Raw genomic sequence first — 14,248 nt, 5'->3', positions numbered from 1 at the left:
TTGATTGTGACAATTTCTTGTTTATGTCTCTATGGAAAATAAATTTTTGAAATGTATATATTGATTGATTGAAATCATTTTTGGCATTATTTTTTTAAATACTTAAATTAGTGACAAGTTCGTGCATCAAATAAATCGATTTTAAACTGATGGAGAAATTCTTGTTGCTTTCTTGGAAAAATTGGTTATTACAATGGAGACATCCTTTTCAAAACATAGCAAACATCCTTTTACCCGTGATATTTTGCATTATTGTTATTGTAGTAAGAAGTATGAGTGATCCAATACAATATAATTCCATTGTTTTTCCATCGTATAGTATCCCTGGAAAACCGGAGGCTTTTAATCCCACTTATAAGTATTATCTCTCTAAATTACCGACATAATTTAGATTCATATTAAAATTATTATTATAGATTGTCCGAGTTGATTTGGTCACCATGTAATAATACAAAATTTCAAACGGTAATGAATCATATTGCAAATAGAAACAAAATGTCCCTACAGTGTGCTCAAAACTCCTTCGAACTAAATAACATGCTCAAAAGTAACATTCATTTCACTTTAGCTGGAGTAGATTTTGGTGATCGTGCAATACGTGAAAAAAATATAAGTAAACAAATTGAAGTGGTTTTAAGGTATAAATTTAAATTAAAGTTACAATTAGCTTAGTCGAAGTCATAAGTTATTTGTAGATTTCCGGCAGAATTGCGTGTTTCTAAAAATGCGATGGGTGGAACAATAAGGATCTGGAATAGTGATCTTTTATACCCCGAAACTCCCGATCCAGGTCCAAGAAATCACACGGATCCTACAGGACCAGATCCAAGTAAAAATATATTTTTTTAAATTTATGTGATAATCCGATAATGTATTGTTCAAGATTATTATGATGAAGGATTTTTAACGCTTCAATATGAAATATCAAAAGAAATCTTAACACATCACCTAACAAAGCACAACATTATTGACAACGAACCTTATCCTACAATAAGTATGCGTAGATTTCCATATCCTTCTTGGATTAATGATGATGGATTATTACAAACAAGCGAAGCGATTATTATTGCTGTGTGTTTCATGTTTCTCTCACTTATTGTGGGAACTATTAAAGATATAGTTGACGAAAGAGAAAGACGTTTAAAAGAAATGATGATGATAATGGGATCACCAAATTGTGTGCATTGGACGGCATGGTTTTTTAAAACATTTACAATTCTTTTAATAATGATTGGTTTGGTTACATTTTTCTTTGTAGTTCCAGGCACGAAAGTATTAAGATACACCAGTGCTTTCTTATTTTATATTTTTTTAATGTTGTACGCATGTGGTATCGTAACATTCTGTTTTTTAGTAAGCGTATTTTTTGCGAACGGTAAAAAACTCACCCTATAAACATCGATCAATAGGTAATTTTTCTTTATTAATTTTGCAGTAAAAGTTGCTTTATTTGCCGCCGTTGTTTATTGGTGTGTTACATTCGTTCCATTTGTTATTCTGGAATTTAAACATTCGGATGTCATTACGAAAACATTTTCAATGCTTGGTTTGAATACAGCTGTTTGTTTTGGTTTTAAAGTCATTTCGAAATTCGAATCGGTCCGAGAAGGTAATGTATTTTGTAATTTGGGTTAGACACTTGAAATATACGATTTGGTTTCAAATAAAAATATATGGTCAAATTGCTTTGTACGAAATGGTGTCTAAAAAGGCATAAATCTTACACTTTATATAAAAATACCCAGTTAATATGTTGTAAATTGCAATCCATGAAGATCCATCATTTTTGACGTTTTGTAACTGTTAATTTTTCTTTGGGTTGAAGGTTTTTCTTTTGTACTTAAGCAAATGCGATATCGATTGATGATTGTGTCATAATAGGATGTTTAATTTGTGTATTTGTACCTAAGTCAACAAATATTAAAGACGGAGAAAAGTGCAAAGCCACTATATGTAAACCTATGGTTTTGGTAATCTAGCAAAATCCAAAATTCTTCTTCTGCATATTGTAGGCCTTTGGTCTGTAACTTTCAACTATTTAGTTCTCTTGACATGTTGATGTCCATGAAGACATCAACATGTCTTATGTGCTATATAACACTATGTAGCACATAATTCCATATCCTATAGCCTTGTCTATTACTTGCCTCATTATGAAGATAACATCTATGGTTGATTTATTTTCCTAAACTCCTGTTGTTTCTCCGATATGTGTACATACTCACTCATTATTGTTTCTTTGAATTTTTCCTTTACCTCTGTACTTTTTTGGTAATCTCTTGTCCAATTTCTTGAATATGGGTATGGTTATGCTGTTTTTCTATTCATTAGGGACTTCTTTGGTTAATAATATTTTATTGAAGAGCTTTTCAAATTCTCTAAGGGTAGGGTGTATGGCTCTATTAGATATTATATTATGAGGTTGAGGTTTTTTATTTCTAGAAGTACTATTTCACTATTTTTGGGGTTCCAGGAAATTATATTCCAGCACACTGCTCGTATTATATTTTTCCTATTCCACCTGATAGGTGAATCTGCCAGCAAACAATAGCTTTTCAATAGCTTGCCGGGCAGATTACTAGCTTCACCTGACAACCCTACTCCTTTATCCGTGCTTGGGACTGGCAACGGTATTTGCTGAACTACTCGTTCCGTCCAACTTCTATCGCAGGCGGAGTTCCAGACAAGAACTAAAATTGATACACTTCAAGTTCGGTGAATAGTATTCATCATAAGGTTAGAAGATATGATACTTCAAGAAGAAATGTAATTTCAGGTTTAAGTTTCTGTGATTGTCCTACTTTAAAAAATCAAGTATATATGCAAGTTAATAAAATCGCATTGTATCTTTTAAAGTTTAAAATTCTGTAATTTTCACAGGTAAGGCTTCTATTATCCAGCATATATAGCTTTTGATTTTTATGTTTAATATTTATCTGCAACTCAGGTAACAAGGCTAGAAAAATTATATAAAAATACATTTTTGTCTTTTATACAGTATGTCCGTAAAGTCATGGTGCACTTTTGACCGGTCATACGAAAGCAACAAAGCAAGATAGATATGTAAAATCTTTACCAAATGAAAGGAAAACTCTCCTAGTTTCACACCTGTTATGTTCTGTTGGGTGTTGCCTCCATTTGGTGCCCTACACATATCTAAACTATGTATAATTAAGTTCTTCCCACCTTGTGAACTCTACTCTTGCTTACGTGTAATTGTCAAGCACACGCATGCGCAGATTTATTAGCACTTCCAGGTAGCTTTTCCTTAGGCTCAATATATGGGTTCAACGACATACTGTGACTGAATCACCTTAGCATGAATACAATAGTATTTGCAATCGATTCTCGGATCCTTTTCTATCCATGCATTGAGGTGAAGATAAATTTAAACTTGCCTTCTCATTAACGAGACTTCATATGATCTTTAATTAATAAAAGAACTGTAATCCCGTAGTCAAAATAATGTGTATCTGTCAATTGTGGGAATTAATATAACTGACTATATTCCTCATTGTCTATCACATTGTATTTAAAATCAAGAAAAGGAGATCAAAGTTATGAAAGATTTTGTTTTAAACGTTGTTAAAATTGTGTATTTTCTCACTGAGAAGTATCTCTAATGTCGCATTTTGAGCTGGCAAGGCATAAGTCTACATTTTTTTGTAGCCAGGACAGTAAACATTCATTTTCTTTCCTATCTAAAATACTACTCAACTAATGTATTACGTCACATTTAAAGATAGTGTTTATTACATGTTGATTTGTTTCGAAACATTCTATCAATATGGCCGCGTCATTATGATTTACAGCAAACGCAACAATTTCTTCTCTTGCATTTTTTTGATACGCCAGCATCAAAGATGCAACAAGCTTCATCATTCTGAATATCAAATATATTCCTTGATCACAGGAGTAATATAATTCACAAACACAAGGTTTCGCAGCTTCATGTTAAATTTGATCATGAGTCTAAGAACTCTAAGAGACGCTCGTTTTTTTAGTGGATAACACATTTATGGTCTGGCAGCATGAAAAAGAGCGTCTCCAGGAGTTCCTAAACCACCTGAGCTCGCAACACCTCATAACCAAATTGTTCGAACGCTTCGAACCTGTTCCTGAAGAAGGTTTCAACATGGCATCCAAAACGTCAAACTTTTTTTCAAAAGATGCACGACTAAACGCAAATATATCTAGTTCTAGATCTATTAGTAGTTCTAATAATAGTACTAGTTTTAGTTCTAGTTTTAGTTTATCTATACCTCATTACTTCGGAAGTTTATATGCATTATGAATTGAAGGGGTTTTTAATTATTATGTACTAAAAATAATTCATTACCAACTGTTTTTATTTGAAGCCACATAATTGTGCCAACCTTACTAATATATCGTATTAAACTTAAAGTTACATTAAGTTACAATTCAAATTATTAATAATTTAATTTCATAGGATTACAATTCCATAACATTTTTGTAAGTCCATTCCATGATAATCTTACAATGGGACTTGTTTTTATTATGTTAATTGTCGATACAATACTCTATTTGCTTTTGGCCTTATACTTCGAAGGATTATTACCTAGAGCTTATGAAATTACTAAACCTTGGTGTTATCCGTGTAAAAGTCGAAAATATTGTAAGAATTGTTTCTCAATTTCAAATCATTCAATTTGATTATTTATACTTTTAGTAAAGTCTGATTATGATAGAAGAATTCCAGAGTCAGATACTTACCAACGAGGCCCAGTTCTCACGAAAGCAGTGATAAAAGTTAGAAATCTCACTAAAGTTTATCACAATCAAATATTAGGAGTTCATAATCTTTCGATGGATATTTTTGAGGGTCATATAACAGTTTTTCTTGGGCAAAGTGGATGTGGAAAAACCACAGTTCTATTGATGATAACCGGAACGATTCCACCCAATGATGGAAGTATTTTTATTAATGATTTTAATTTAGCTACACATAAAAATCAAATTAGAAGTTCTATGACTTATTGTCCGCAATACACCGCTCTATTTCAAGACTTAACAGTCCGAGAGCATTTATATTTTTTTTGTAAATTAAAAGGAACACAAGATAATGAGGAGAGAAACGACGAAATTATTCTATATTTAGAATTATTAGATCTCACAGAATATGTAAATGTTATTTGTAATTATCTATATGTAGAACTTTTTAAATATTTTTTAGGAAAACAAACGTGTTGCTTATCTAACTAATAATATAAAAAGAAAATTATGCGTTGCGATAGCATTATGTGGAAAGGCAAAAATATGTATATTAGATGAACCAACTTCCGGTATGGATTCGATAACAAAAAGAAGAATGTGGAACTTTATACGATCTTTAAAATTGAATAAAACAATTTTATTAAGTACAAAATCAATGGACGAAGCTGATTATTTAGGCGATAGAATCGCAGTTTTATCCAACGGAAAATTACAATGTTGCGGCAGAAATACATTTTTGAAACAAAAATTAGGTGCTGGCTATCATTTAATAATTAAAAAAATACCAACTTGCTTTGATATTAACAAATTGACGGATTTCCTTAAAATACGCGTTCCATCAGTTAAACTTATTAGGAATCAAAATTTGGATACAGTTTTTCTTCTCGATAAACACGATTCGGTAATTTTTGCAAATCTTCTTGCTGATCTTGAGATTCATAGCGCAGAGCTTCGTATATACAGTTATGAAATTGCTATGAATACTATCGATGAAGTTTTAATGCGGTAAGTTTTTGTTTATTATATTTAAGTAAACCTTATTTTTAAATTTAGGTCAAATACTAATGACGTAGAGATAGATGTTGGCGATTTAAAATCAGATAAACCATGTAGGTAATAAGATTATTTGTTTAATTTACTTATGAGATAAAATTATCCTTAATTTTTAGTTGGTTTCGAAAAAATAAATCGTTTGCGAGGGTTGGCGTTAAGTTTAAATCAATTTACAGCTTTAATAATAAAAAAGGCATTATTAAGTGTACGTTCTTGGATTATTCTTGTTATTTTGCTTTTATTTCCGATTTGTTCTATTCTTTTGATGTATTTAACTGGCGAATCAAGGAAACTAAAACGACAAGACAAAATGGTAATAAGTTTGGATAAATATCGCAACCCCACGATTGTTATACAAGCAAGTAGTGCTGATAATAATTCTTATATTTCACAATACTTAACAATGATACGAAATGAAAATAGAATTATTAATATTTGGGGAAGTAAAATAGTTACCAAACTTTTAAAAGAAGTACGAATGATGATGTGTGCAAATAATTTGTATTTTAATAGATATTTTTAGGCTACCTTATCTGAAACAAATTATAGAAAAAAGTTTGTTATTGGCGCATCGTCTTCAACTAAAAACGACACTTTAACTGCTTGGTACAATAATCAACCATATCATTCTTCTCCACTTGCTTTGCAATATCTTATGAACGCTATTATGAAAACACAATTATCTGATGATGATTATGCAGTAACGTTTGTGAATTATCCTTTATCATATGCAGCAACAACAAAAGTATAGATTTAATTAATTAATTGACTTTAAAATAATATTTAATTATTTTTAGATATCAAGATTAGTGGAAATCAATAAATATGTTTTAGATATTCCTTGTACAATTGGAGTTACTGTTGCTATTATATCGGCGTTATATATAATATTTTGTATAAAAGATAGAATAACTAATTCTAAACATTTACAAATGATATCTGGTGTTAGTATTTATCTATACTGGTTATGCACTTTTATATGGGATCTTTGCACATTTTTGGTCGCCGCAGTGTGTATTATAGTCATATTAATTGTACTTGGAATAGAAGGATTTCTTTCTTTATCAGTTATAGGTAAAAATAGATAAGATATAATAATATTGTAATGAGGATGAGGAATATTTTAAGGGTCGATAAGATGTCAAATTAAGCTAAATAAACCCATAAGATACAATTAGTATTGATGAATTTCAAAACTTGACATACAATGTTTCCCTTTCGGGTAAAGTCTGCTTCCTTCTTATTCATTATTACACTATTTTCCAAATACAAAGTTTTTTGGTTGAAGAAGTCTTTGAAAGTTGTAGCCATGAAATAAGTGAGGACGCGACTATTTTTACTACCTAAGGATTATAATTTTTATATATCATTGAATATTTTCCGTCAAAACCCTTGGGGCATTTCCAACATCTATCTCGTTTCAAGCTTTGGTTTTCTTGAGAGCTCTCTTGTGACATTGAAGATTCTTCTTCACGCTTTCCAGTACTAATTAATTCAGTTCCTAGCTGTTTGAAAAATTCTCAGTGCACTAATGTATATCGTGTTATAAAAAATTATCATTGGTCACCTTCTGAATTGCATTTGACAGTATATATTTGTATAAGCTGGTATATTTGTTTGGGCCATCACTCATTTTCCATGCGTAGTACTATCTCAAACCTTTCCTTTTAAGTCTATGTATGACGGTTTCCGTTTTTGACGTTCTATTTCTAATGTCCTCATTTCAAATTCTCTCCAATCTGGATACCTCCGCATTTCTACGTAAATAATCCATCTTCACTATGCCAAATTTTCGGGTTATCCTTCTCCTTTATGCGATCATTCTGATTTTTGGGTTTATCGTGCAGCTATGAATGCATTTTAACTACATCACTTACTTCTGTTTAATATATTAAAAAAAATTAACTTTACCAAATAAAACACAAAACGTCTATTTTAGAATATAAATTAAGTTGCTATAACTTCGTAGACATCTAACTTAGCAGTGAAATAAAAACTGTCATCTTAAATAAAAGGCGTATGTTCACCGAAAATATACTGTTTGAAAGGGCATCTCTGATTTCTAGTGAAAATATATAGGATGTCTTAAAAAGATTTGTGGAAGTAATAGAAGAGAGTGATATGGTATCCATAGAAAACATGTTTTTATTGACTAATACGTTCGGAAGGCTGATATTGATAAAAATATTGGCCAAGAGATATTGTACACCTCTTCAATCTTAATTGCTTAGTTACATAGATATGGGATGACGAAACTATTAAATTACCTGTAGAAGTTCATTGGTTGGAAAAGATCAGATGACATTTATTAAATATGTACTATAGAATGGCAATTGAAATGGCAGCAAGGGAATGTAACTGTCAAGAACATATTCTACGATTATTATTAGTCTCAATCAAACTGGCAAAAGAAGCCATGTAGGTATGCAAACTGACAATATGCTGACAAAGTTCTTTTGTAGCTCGATGTCTTCCACAGACAGCGAATTCCCCATGACACCATAAGTAACTATGTTGTGTCACATTATAAGCATGCATTTTCTGATATTATTTAGTGGCAAGTTCTACTTGCGACGAAACCATGCGCTTTCAGTTTCGTACACCAATAATTCATCACATCATCCTTCCATCGTTTCTTTGGTCTTCCTCTAGCTCATAAGCTAAGACTAACCCTCTAATGCATAAGGGCGCCAGCCCCCTTTATTATTTTTTTACTTCTTCTTGAATTTCGTGAATTTAAAGATATGCTTCAAGATGTTGGTATATTTTTGCCTAATAACGTAATAACACTCTGTTGGTGGTGTTTAGCAGTACGATGCCTCTGTAATTGTTACAACTTAGGTTTTGTCCCTTTTTGTAGCTGGATGAAACCTACCTTATATACTTCTACAATTTGTTAATTTCTCCACAGTTTCTGTATTAATTGATATATGCGTCTTCACATTCTCTCTTGATGGTTTTAATAATTCAGGAAGTATTGCATCCTTTCCAAGAACTTTGAAATTCTTTAACGACTTAATTGTTCGTACAGTTCCTTCCTCACTATCTTCTCACTATCTTCTTGTGATCTTAAAAGTTTCTCGATGTATTCCTTCCATTTCCTCCTCAGATCCATCGTTTTGTTCAAAATTATTCCGTTGTCAACCTCACGTTTGGTATGCGTTCTTTCTAGTTTGTTGTTACGTTCAGTTATTTCTTCAATTTTTTGTTTTGTTGTAGGCATTTTCTTTTCGCAGCATTCTTTCTTTCCATTATCTTTTTATAGTCATCATTATACTATTAATTTGTGATTTTTTGTAGTGACCTATAGTGTCTTGGGCAGCTGATTTCATGATGTGTCTTAGTGTCTACCATTCTTCTCTTCTGTCTTCTTGTTCTTAATGTGGTAGAAGCTTCTCCACTCTTTGTCTAAATTGTTTCATTTTATTATCTCTCAATGCTCCGTCATTCCATTTTTGGATATTTTTTAAATTTCTTTTATTTATTGTAGAGACGTGTGTGAATTTTACCTTCACTAGGACGTTTATAGAAGAATCTTTTAGGTATTAAGACTTTAGGAGAGGGAGAGCGAGGGGTGCAAGGGGGGGGGGAGGAGATAGCAGGAGATAGCACTGGAAGAAGTGGAAGCAGTGTTGATCCAGAATGAGGCATGGTTGGAGGCGGCGGAGACAATGAAGAAGAAGCTATGGAAGGTAATAAACGACGTATGGAGAGGGGAGGGGTTTCCGAGCAGGTGGTGGATGGGGATAATATGACTACTATATAATAGGGGGAGTAAAAGGGTGGTGGGCAATTATAGGGGGATCATCCTGTTGTTGCCGGATGGACAGGCGAGAATCAGGAAACACCGGGCAGATAGGGAGTTGAACAAGAAGAGAGGAAAGTTGTATGCATTGTTCATAGACATGAAGGCAATATTTGATAAGGTAGATAAAAGGAAGATGTGGGAGCAAATGATGAGGAGAGGTATCACAGAACACCTGATGGAGAGAGTGACGGAGACGTACAGGGTGATGGGACAGGTTTGGGGATGGGGGGAGAGAACTTTTTGGAGAGCGTGAAAGTGAAAGTGAAGTACGAGGAAAGGTATAGAAGGAAGATCGCACTGCAGGATCCTGGAAGAGTGCTGGAGGGAAATTAAGGAGAGGAGGCTGATATATGGGCAGAGAGATAGGGAAGGATATTATAGGAAAGTTTTTTGTGTGGAAAACAGGTGCTGACGATTTTGAGATTATTGCGTGTGGCTAATTGTGCTAGTCTCATACCATTGTCATTAGTTTTGTCGTGGAGGCGTTGTTTACCAATCTCATCTTGGTTCATGTCGGAAAGGAGGATATTTTGTTTTAAGTTGAGCATTAGCATAATGCAGCCACTAATAGCGTCATAAACAGTTTGGTGCTCTTTATAGAACTGTTCCATTATTGCCTTTTTGGTTGATATCAAATGTGTTTTAAACTCTCGGCCTCTTTATCGCTTATTTGGTGGTTCTTAAAATATGTTGAATAGAGAACAAAGGCCCACTTGCCAAGGTTGTCGAGTTTCATATTTAGCACGATTTAGTTTAAAATTTTGTATGGCAGCATGCTGCACATCATAGTTTTGTATATGTTTCTAAAAATGCACGTTCGATGAAAAATTTAACACATTTCTGGAAATTATAAACAAATCTTTGAAATTTGATGACCAACAAAACTGTTCAATAAATACTTCATATTATATACTTTTTATAAAAAATTATCAAACATTTTCTGATATTACATTTTATTATTTATGTTTTTATCGTTTGTATCCTCAACATATTTCCCATTTCTCACGTTTCAAAGTACATATATATAAAATATAATTTTTACTTTATAGGTCCTTTATTTGTTTTATTCCTATTATATGGATTAGCAATGTTACCAATGATGTATTTATTTTCTCGTTGTTTTCACGAATTCGTTTCTGCATTTTCAATAATGGCATTAATAAATATGTTATTAGGACCTATAACATTTATTGTATATCAAAACTTTATTTTTGCCGTGGTCGGACCTAATTCAATATATGAAACTTTACATTGGTTCTCACTTTTGGTACCATCTTATGCCCTCACGAGTGGACTTCTGCACATAAGTTACAAAAGTACGTTATATTATTTATGCGATATTGTTGCAATGGAAGCTTCAAATTACAATGTAACCCAAAGTCATTCACAAAGTGCTTGTGATATTGAAGATAAATGTTGTGGTATGATCGATTTATAAGTATTATTGATATTTGAGTATTAATTTAATTTGTTTTAATTTCAGATTTGGATGAAAATTATTTATCTTGGGATAATTATGGAATAGGAAGTGAAATATGTTATCTTATTTTATCAGCAATTTTTTTTATTATATTACATCTTCTCATAGAAAATCGTGTCTTTTACAGAAATAAGTCAACGACAATATCATTTAATGATGATGTCGTCGATAAAGATGTTATAGAAGAAAAGAGGAGAACTAATAGCGGTGAAATAAATTCAAAAAATTATCAAATTCTTTTAAATGATTTATCAAAAGTGTACGAACAAAAATTAGTTTTGAACCAATTATGTCTAGGGATACAATTCCATCATTGTTTCGGATTTCTTGGTGCAAAAGGAGCAGGAAAAACAACAATTTTAAAAATTTTAACCGGAGATACTCAAATAACCGATGGAACTGCTTGGATTTATGGTTGGAATATCAACAATTCCACTAAAGAAGCCTGTAAATTTATTGGATATTGTCCTCAAGTTGATGCTGTTTTAGACGATCTAACGGGAAAAGAAATATTAATTTTTTATTGTATGTTAAGAGGAATGAAACTTCGCAATTGTAAAATCGCCGCTCAAATTCTTAGCAAAGAACTAGGCTTTGAAAATCAATTAAATATGTTGATTAAGAAATATCCTTTTGGAACGAAAAGAAAACTTAGCGTCGCTATTGCCTTAATTGGTGACCCGCCAATTTTATTTTTTGATGAGCCCACAACAGGTTCGTTAATAATTTAACTGTTCTTAAATAATTATTGGTATTGTTACTTTTTTAGGGATTGATAATTTAAGTAAATCAAAAATATGGAGTGTGATTATCCGACAAAGAAATGCCGGAAAATGTATAATAGTAACATCTAAAAATATAGACGAATGTGAAACAGTCTGCACAAGAATGGCGGTGATAGTTAACGGTTCTTTAAGGTGCTTGGGTCCTCCTAAATATTTAAAAAGAAAATTTTCATTTGGATATACACTAACGATTAAAATGCCAAGCGATTCTGATGAAATCCATGTTGAACCTGTTAAAGATTTTATAAAAGCGAATTTTCCAATTGCAACCTTAAAGGAATGTTATCAAAACACTTTAATCTTTTTTATTATTAGCAAATCTATGAAATGGTCTGCGATATTTGACATCATGGAACACGGGAAAAGGATTTTAAACATTGAAGAATATTCTATTGCTCAATCCAGCTTAGAACAGGTTTCTTTAATTATAAACAATTTAATTTAATCATTTTTAATTTTAATTTTAGATGTTTCTCCAATTCACAAAACTACAAAATTATGATTAGAACAATTAGAAAAATGGTATCCAGAAATTATATTTTTTTTTATTTGTGTACAATTTAAATAAAATTAAAAATAAATTACAAAACAAACGATTTTTTTAATAGACAGATTTTTTATGATTATGGTTTAATGATGTTCCAAAATCAAATTGTTATAGCTAAAATTTATTAGGAATTATGCATAAAGATTGGTAGCTTAATTAGATTATTGTGAGAAAAATTAGAGTTTAAAATTTATTTTGCATAAATGTTAGATAAATCACTATCGCGTCCATAAGGAAAGATTTAAAATTGAAATTGAGCAACAAAATCTCTTTCATCAATAATTACAAGTATTCAAGAACTTATTAGAGTATTTAAATTGTATAATTTTACAAATTTGAATGTAAGAAGAGAAAATTAATAATTTAATTCTCTCATTTAGAATTAAGTAATCAAGCTTATTGATAAAATTTACGTTTATTATACTCCCAGTAACGTTTCCTCAAATTCCTAATTACCCTATTCTCAATAAAATCCCTCAAAATTCTCAAGGAAATGTGCGATACAGCTTGATACGATTGACATGATAATTTTCAAAAATATGAGTGCTCTAACTGAGCTCGTCGCTCTGGCTTATCCGACCACCGTTAGTATTTTTTTATCCCATAACAAAACACAATCCTTCAAGATCCTCAATTATCGATCAGCAAACTGACCACTTTTCTGTCAATCCATTAACAACATCGAAAAAGTACATAACCTTGCCGTAGCCATACAAACCCCAAACGCTTCCCTGTCCATCTAATCATTAAATTATTCCACCTGTATGGTACAACTCCACCCCACATTACCATCCTAATCCAAATCTTTTATCACTTCGGATTTCAAATCCGAATATTATCGCCTAAATTGTCAAATCCAACATGAAGTTAAAAAAGCACATGAAAGAAAACGGGAACCGAAAAAATTCCTAACTTCTACGACAACTCCATCTGAAATTCGCAATATAAAAAGCAAATTCAAACTCATACCCGCCGTGACATCCGAAAACCCTTTAAAATACAAGGTTCCCAAAAAAATGAAACTTCTAGCTAATTACTTCTCCGATATCCACAAATCCAAACAAAATACCAACGCCCAACAAAACGAATTAAAGAACCTAACCCAACATTTTCTTCACCAACAGATCAATCCCTCCACAAACCGTCATCTAATCATACCAGCTTTGATAAAAATTGTCATAAGTCAGAAAACACCTCAAACCGTTCGAAACCCCCGACATTGACAGCCTTCTTCTTCCAAACAACCTTCTACCAAACATCCTTCTGAAAAAACCTCCCCAAAAAAGCCATTTCACAACTGTGCTATATCACCCGACGTATCCTCAAACTTTAAAACTTGCCCGTCACCTGGAAAACCACAATCATTATTAACAATAAATACCCAACACACAAACACTAAACAATACCATCAAGCTACAATCCCATCTCACTACTCTCGTTCATCTCTAAATTCGCAATCAATCTTTTAAAAAGTAAACTCTCACACAACACCACTGCCAACAACAAAAAAAATGTGGGCGATCCGGAACATCTAAAAACTTCACCCATCTTGAGAGCAGAAATCGATGACTTGGAGTAGTCGCAACAAACAGAGTAAAGAAAATAAGTTACTTCATCATTTAAATAGGATTTTTACAGCATTTGACATCACTCGCGATTCTTCACGTTTGAAACCTAACACTGGTAACATCTGTATTTGTTTCTTGACATGAAAATCTTTGTTAGTCGTATACAAGAACCTGTGACCAGAACATACAATGCCACAGACCAAAATTTACTGAAGTATTGTGGTAAATATTTTATGTGTGACAAACAATTCACGATAGTATAATATTCCAAAA

General features: G+C 32.0%; 1 protein-coding gene across 2 annotated transcripts; it reads left to right on the top strand.

The window, feature by feature from the left end:
* Positions 1-95: 95 nt before the first annotated feature.
* On the top strand, positions 96-12,447 carry LOC111422371 (phospholipid-transporting ATPase ABCA3-like). 2 transcript variants are annotated; one of them, XM_023055578.2, is made up of 16 exons: positions 96-358; positions 417-638; positions 696-829; positions 884-1,375; positions 1,436-1,609; positions 4,451-4,636; positions 4,691-5,142; positions 5,195-5,739; positions 5,788-5,843; positions 5,904-6,259; positions 6,311-6,532; positions 6,585-6,861; positions 10,645-11,016; positions 11,079-11,789; positions 11,845-12,275; positions 12,328-12,447. In XM_023055578.2, exons 1-16 carry the CDS (start codon positions 150-152, stop codon positions 12,364-12,366), a joined length of 4,878 nt encoding a protein of 1,625 aa, XP_022911346.2. In that variant the 5' UTR covers positions 96-149; the 3' UTR covers positions 12,367-12,447. The 2 variants fall into 2 exon arrangements, with proteins under 2 accessions (XP_022911346.2, XP_071053342.1); XM_071197241.1 differs by lacking the exon at positions 96-358 and having other exon boundaries at positions 554-638; positions 686-829.
* The last annotated feature ends 1,801 nt before the right edge of the window (positions 12,448-14,248 follow it).

The sequence above is a fragment of the Onthophagus taurus genome, chromosome 1 (assembly GCF_036711975.1).
Source record: "Onthophagus taurus isolate NC chromosome 1, IU_Otau_3.0, whole genome shotgun sequence".
NCBI classification, from domain to species: Eukaryota; Metazoa; Arthropoda; class Insecta; order Coleoptera; family Scarabaeidae; genus Onthophagus; species Onthophagus taurus.
Note: the sequence above shows the minus strand (reverse complement) of the source record. Positions and strands in the feature narration are given on the sequence as shown.

What these genes read in the sequence shown, in the direction of transcription:
- LOC111422371 (XM_023055578.2), top strand. Translation starts at nt 150, where the DNA reads ATGGAGAAATTCTTGTTGCTTTCTTGGAAAAATTGGTTATTACAATGG. An exon ending in TCTTTCTTTATCAGTTATAG is followed by an intron (nt 6,862 to 10,644) that starts GTAAAAATAGAT and finishes TTTACTTTATAG; the next exon opens with GTCCTTTATTTGTTTTATTC. An exon ending in TTTTGATGAGCCCACAACAG is followed by an intron (nt 11,790 to 11,844) that starts GTTCGTTAATAA and finishes TTACTTTTTTAG; the next exon opens with GGATTGATAATTTAAGTAAA.